Genomic DNA, 6,727 nt, shown 5'->3' with positions numbered 1-6,727 from the left:
TTGTGGTGATTTCAGCACGATGCCGAGGCCTGTTCCCCGTATATTTGAGGAGCCGTCGGTGTGTAGGGTCCATGTGGAGGTGGATCCGGCGTCGGTTAGTGTGTTTACTTCAAGATCGGCTTCGAGTTGGAGGTTCGGACTGAAGTCGGCCACAAAATCTGCCAGAGCTTGTTACTTGATGGCTGTGCGAGGTTCATACCTGATGTCGTAACAACCTAATTGAATTGCCCATTTGGACATCCTGCCAGATAACTCAGGTTTTCTCATGATTGACTTCATGGGATAGTTAGTTCGAACAATAACAGGATGGCATTCAAAGTAAGGACGCAATTTAATGGAAGCAACAACAAGTGCAAGGACAAGTTTTTCGAGATGAGAGTACCTTGTTTCGGCGCTAAGTAGAGACTTACTGATGTAATAAATAGGTAGTTGTTTCCCGTCCTCTTCGCGTACTAATACTGCACTGATGGTCGACTCCGTCACCGCAAGGTACACCTGTAATTCTTCGTTGTCTTTTGGTTTGGATAGCAGGGGAGGGTTCGTTAGGTACCGCTTGAGTTGCTGTAAAGCGGCTTCGTGGTGGTCGGTCCAGCTGAACTTCTCATTCTTCCTAAGAATATCGTAGAACAACTTGCATTTGTCAGACGACCTGGAGATTAAGCGGTTGAGGGCGGCCACTCTGCCTGCTAATTTTTGCACGTCTTTCTGGTTCCGAGGTGATTGTAGGTTGATGATTGCACGGATCTGATCAGGACTTGCTTCGATCCCTCTTTGCGTAACCATGTAGCCTAAGAACTTTCCAGAAGAGACCCCAAATGAACACTTGGTGGGGTTGAGCTTCATGCTGTATTCTCGCAAAACGTCGAAAGCTTGTCGGAGATGTGTGATATGATCCGAGGCTTTTTTGGATTTTATGAGCATGTCGTCGATGTAGACTTCCATTGTGTCGCCTAGCTGGTTTCTGAACATTTTGTTGACTAAGCGTTGGTAGGTGGCGCCGGCGTTCCTCAAGCCGAATGGCATGACCTTGTAACAATAAGTACCACGCTCCGTGATGAAGGCGGTTTTCTCTTGATCTTCTGGGTGCATCAAAATTTGGTTGTACCCACTGAACGCGTCCATGAATGAGAGCATCTCATGTCCTGCAGTAGCATCAACCATGGCGTCGATGTGGGGTAGAGGAAAAGAATCTTTGGGGCATGCTTTGTTGATGTCGGTGAAATCTATGCAGACTCGCCACTTCCCGTTCTTCTTCTACTACGACGACATTGGCTAGCAAGTCTGGATACTTCACTTGCCTGATCTTCCCTGTATCTAGTAGTTGCTGAACTTCGTCATTGATGATTTGGTTGCGCTCAGGAGCGAACTTTCGTCGCTTCTGCTTGACGGGCTTATGATTGGGGTCGACACTGAGCTTGTGAGTGATGACGTCTGGGCTGATGCCGGGCATATCTTCATGGGACCATGCGAAACAATCTGCGTTGGCTTTGAGAAAAGCGACAAGTTCCGACCTGATGTTGTCAAGAACATCGCATCCAATAAGAACAACCTGGTCTGGTTTTGCGGGATCCAGGATGATCTCATCGAGCTGTTCGGACTTGGGCTCATTGTAGCCTACCGGTTCAGAACTCGACTGTAATTGCTATAAGGAAGATTTGTTAGTGGCCGAAGGCTTCAGGGCCGCTTTGTAGCACTCTTTGGACTCTTGTTGATCTCCCTTGATTTCCTGAACTCCCCATCGAGTTGGGAACTTAATGGTTTGGTGATATGTCGAAGGGATGGCCTTCATGTCGTGGATCCATGGCCTGCCCAAGATAATGTTGTAAGATGAAGGGCAATCAATACCGCAAAATTTTACCTGTTGGTTGATCCCTTGAGCGTAAACAGGTAAGGTGACTTCTCCGAAGGTAGTCTTTGCTTCGCCGCTGAATCCTATCAACACGGTGGATTTTTTGATGACGTCCGTATCTGGGTTAAGCCCCATCTCTTTGAGGGCATCAAGCATCATCACATTAGTTGAGCTGCCGTTGTCGACAAGGACGCGCTTGATCATGCAATTCTCCACTGGAATGGAGATCACTAGGCCATCGTGATGTTTATCCGAGATTTCCCCTGCATCAGATTCGTCAAAGGATATAGGGGTTAGATGCTTGGCGGCTACGGCTCGGGCCGGTCTATCTATCTCGTTCTCTCGAGCGTGTCTCTTCGCTGCGGAATAAGTTAAACCACAAATGTCAGAACCTCCAGCAATAAAATTCACAGTTTTAGTATGAGGAGGGGGTGGAGGAGGTCTAGATGGAGAGTTAGAATTGTTTTTCTTGATGACTCCACGAGCTTTGTCTGACATGACGTCCTTTAGCTGTCCGTTCCTTAACAGATAAGCCACCTCTCTCCTTAATACGACGCAATCGTTGGTTGTATGGCCGATGTCAGCATGGAAGTCGCACCATTTCGAGGGATCCTTCTTCGACTCAGGTTTGCTAGACTTCGACGGCCATTGCACTGCTTTCCCCATCTTTGAAAGGTGGTTCATTAGACCTACAGTGTCAACACAAAAAGAGTATTCGTTAATTTTTGGAGGTAGATCCGGGCTGTTCTTCCAGTCGGAGGCGTCATCATCTTCCACCACCGCTACGTGCTGAGGTCGGGAATAAGGAGCAGGACGATCATTGCTTCTCTTGGGGTAGGGCAATCGTCTCTCCGTCTTCGAGTAGTCGTTGCCCCCTTTCCGAGAATAAAGAGTTTCTTCCAGCCTCACTTGGGCCATTGCTTTAGCTTGAGCATCTTCGAACGTCTTGCAAGGGTATTTGATTAGATCCCTCCAGAGGTCGGTTTCGCCATATAACCCTTGTCTGAACGCTTCGATAGCTGTTGGGACATCACACTCAGGGACAGTCACCTTCTCCCTAATGAAACGGGCTATGTAGTCCTTCAGAGGTTCGTCGGGGCGTTGAATTATTCGGTACAAGTCGCTTGTTTTCTTCTCTAGGCACCTGCTGCTGGCGAATTGTTGATTGAACATATTGTCGAGATGAGCAAAAGAGGTGATGCATCCATTTGGTAGGCTGGTTAACCATTTCAAGGCGGGCCCAACTAGCGTCGAACCGAACCCTTTGCAGAGGCTGGCTTCTCTCATTTGTTTGGGAACTGGAATGGTCATCATCCGTTGTTTATAGTTTAGGATATGCTCTCTTGGATCGGACGTCCCGTCGTACATAGGCATATCGGGTGGACTAAACCGTTTAGGGATATCTATTGCATCAATGGGATCGGCGTACGGCGAGTCGGCATAACTGTCTAGGCTGGCTTCTTTGATTGGTGTTGGTACTCCTGGAATTTTGTTTATCATGGTCATAATTTGTTGGAGTTGGTAATTGGTGTTTTCGCAGATGCTGTTGAGCACTGGGACAAGTGGGCTGAATGTTTCGGGAATACTGGCGTGGAGATCTGATAATAGGTGTTTTGGGGATACATGCCATGAGGCTGGTGGGGAGTAAACTGCGGTACCACTTGCTGCATATATTGGGGTGTTCCTTGAGTCGCGTGAGTACCTGCAACATAAGGGAAAGGCGTTACAAAGCCGTGACTAACCGGAGCGACTGACCTGTTAAGAGGAGTGTATGGAGAATAGTTTCGAGAGGAGTCAGGTCGCATTAGTGCGCTTGGCAACACTGCTTGTGGCGCCTGGCTGGCTTGTGCAGCTATCATCAACTGAGGGAGCGCTCCTGGTGCCGATGCGACTACGTTGACAACGGGTTGGACGACTGGCTGGGAGAGGATCTGGTCCCGCTGCATCTGAGTTACCGGTATCAATCCTGATGTTGGGAGTGAAACGGGTAGAGGCATCGACATGGTCACCATTGGGGGAGGTAACGGTCGGGATGCTGGAGCGGAGGTAGGGATCGACATCATGGCGGATGCCGTTATGCCGGCCTGAGATGGGACGACCCGAGCAGCCGTCGTGGTGATGGTTGTCGTCGGTGTTCCTGCGGAAAATGGTTGAGTTGGAGGTGGGGGAAGCCAACTCGGGTTAGAGCGAGAATGATTCGGTAGTGGATCGAACTCGCGGATCTGCTGGAGAACAGGACCTCCAGGTTCGCCAAAGGGTACGTGGAGGGGGTGATCCGGGGCAGCGTCGAGATCCAAGCGGCGGTTCAGCCCAGAGGTGTCACGTCGGTATTGGAACCTGGATCCGGTGGCGATGGAGGCGGTAGACCTGACTTGGGATTGCAGCGCTTCGTTTTCCCTTTGGAGGATGCTGATGCGCTGCTCCATGGCTTCGAAGCGACGGGTGATGTCGTCGGATGAACTAGCGTTTTCGGCCATGGTAATTGGGATTGTATTATCGAGCTGCTTTTGATTGTCAGCCCCACGGTGGGCGCCAAATTGTTTTGGACAAATTCGACTTAGGGACGAACTTGTCTTGATGAGGGTGCTAACAATCGATCGAGCTAGATAATTGAATATGGTGAGAACAAGTTTTAAAAGCATAAGGTAATTGTAAGTTTTTTGCTTGGGTAAAAACGTATGTAAAACAGACATGACTAAGCCATTTTATAGGCATTTACAACATGAGTGTAACGTTTATGGAATAATTGCCCATAATTAGATAATAAATCCGTAATGAAATCTGGCTCCATCAACGGTTGTAACGTCCGTTTTGAGCCCAACAGTTGGGAAGACCGTTCGAATAGTACCACCTCATGCCTTCTTGACATCCACGCATACAATTCTTGCCACATATGCCCACGTCACCAAGAGGGTATTTTTCCCCCTAACAATATGCCCCCACTTTGACTGAGGTTTTTTGGTTAGGAAAAGCGCAAGTCAAAGTATATTCAACTCTTGCTATGTATATGCAGACTCGACTTAGGACGCCGATCTAGGACTAGAATGCTTGAATTTTGAAAGAAAAAATTGATCCGAAATCTGCCCGAAGCGTTGATCCGGACTGCTTGAAATTGCGCGGCTTGCGGCTTTGGAATCTTGAATAATGGAGGTTTGTACTCTGCTGTCCGAAACACTAAAGAGTGTGTACTCGGAGTCATAAGAGAGGACGGTGGCCTCGTCCTTAGATGCAGGCCCCTGCGCCTGGCGCAGGCTTGGCGCCTGGCGCCTGTGAGCTGTCGTGCAAGCCTACTCTTGTATAAATAGGGAGCTTGTTGGATCATTCTTTGCATCAATCCTTCCCTGCTATCATTGCATATTGCTTCCTCTCGAAAGGAAAAGAAAATATGGTTGTGTCTTTTGAAAGTGCCTTGAACTCGTGGCTTGGTTCACTAGGCAAGTTGGAGAAAAGGGAGCTTGATGGCATGCATCTTAGGTTGCCCGTCTCTTTCCGGTTTGTAAAATTGGATTTGCACTTCATTCTTGCTGCTCTGGAGGCTTGTGACCCGAATCATCATGTCTTCCGCTTTGGAAATAATGAGGTATGTCCCCTCCCTGAGGAATTTAGTGCCATATTCGGGTGGCCCTTGATGCTTTAGCCATGCATGCCTAGTGTTGAAGAACACGTTTTCTTGAACTTTGAAAGGTATTTGGGCCTGAAGCCCCCACTTTTGAGTGTTGTTGTATACGGCAGAGGGGTGGATTTGTCCCTCTTTGTCACCTACTTTGCTTGGCTTGATGTTCCCAAAGTTTTCCGCTTGAGAGCCTTGAGTTTTTGTATATTTGCTCGCTTTCACTTTTCGAAGCAGGGGTTTGGCAATGGTGATGCCTCCCTAATTGAGATTGTAGAGCAGTTTGTTAATGGTCGGGACCCAATGCCGCTTGTGATTGGCGAAACATTGATAGGCCTTGACATGCTGAAGTCGGACCCCTCTTCATTGCCATCGGGAAGTCCGGTATTACTCCAAGTAAGGATCTGGAGCCTTCTTTGTATTGTTGAACTTGTACTTGTACTTGAATTTTGAATTTTGAATGTTGAATTTTGAAATGTGCTTCTTGTATACTCCCCAAGGTTTGGCTTATGGAGAGGCTCATGTTGGTGGCACCACCGGAGAACATGGCGAGCTATAACAGAAAAGGATTCACTGTGCGGCCCATGGTGCATGGCCGGCTTTCATTGGATGAGTGGAGATGTGCACTCTCTGGGATTGAATCTTGTATAAGGTGGGTAGTTCCTTGGTGGGGAATTGCTGCTATGAAGCATGCCCCTGGTTCTACTGCTTTGAGGGTGCCAAGCCTCACAATGCTAGTCTTCTGCTCGCCTGCTCGAGTGATGAGACAATATGGCTTGAAACAGGAGATCCCGGACTGTACTGAAGAGAGCCCGAAACCTGTTGTGCTGAATGCAAATCAACTTAAAGTTTGGAGGCGGTATTGGATCGCCAAACCATTCTTGAGTATCCAGTTCCAACCTGAGCTAGTTACTCTGTCTGCGGGATACATTGTATGGATGAGAGGCCTAAGCCAGAGGGATATTTCTTTCTCCGGACCAGCTAAAGTCCGAGGTTCTAGAGCTAGACGTCCTGCATCAACTAACTATACGGAAGGTGACGGGAGTGTGGCCCATCCGGTGTTTGACCGTTCGGAATCCAAAGGAGGTTCGTCGTCCTCCCATCTTGGAAGGCTTGCAAGTTCTTTTTCCTGCCGCTTGGGCAAGGGGAAGATTGATGATTGATTGCGAGGGGAGCCAGGGGATAGTACTCAAGGTGCCAAGACTCAAGAGCAGAGTCGCCCGACCCTAGATCTTTGTAGGCTAAATGTGTTTGAAATTGTATTTGAA

At 48.4% G+C, this 6,727-nt stretch overlaps 1 protein-coding gene across 1 annotated transcript; it reads right to left on the bottom strand.

The window, feature by feature from the left end:
• Window positions 1–1,088: 1,088 nt before the first annotated feature.
• Window positions 1,089–3,160, bottom strand: LOC130471612 (uncharacterized). The gene is made up of 5 exons (XM_056841847.1): window positions 2,636–3,160; window positions 2,261–2,515; window positions 1,859–2,203; window positions 1,238–1,633; window positions 1,089–1,142 (listed from the first exon to the last, which is right to left on the bottom strand). The coding sequence occupies exons 1-5, from the start codon at window positions 3,158–3,160 to the stop codon at window positions 1,089–1,091; spliced, it is 1,575 nt and encodes a 524-aa protein (XP_056697825.1).
• Window positions 3,161–6,727: the final 3,567 nt, after the last annotated feature.

Source organism: Spinacia oleracea, chromosome 4 (genome assembly GCF_020520425.1).
Source record: "Spinacia oleracea cultivar Varoflay chromosome 4, BTI_SOV_V1, whole genome shotgun sequence".
NCBI classification, from domain to species: Eukaryota; Viridiplantae; Streptophyta; class Magnoliopsida; order Caryophyllales; family Amaranthaceae; genus Spinacia; species Spinacia oleracea.
This window is presented reverse-complemented; position numbering and strand designations above follow the sequence as displayed.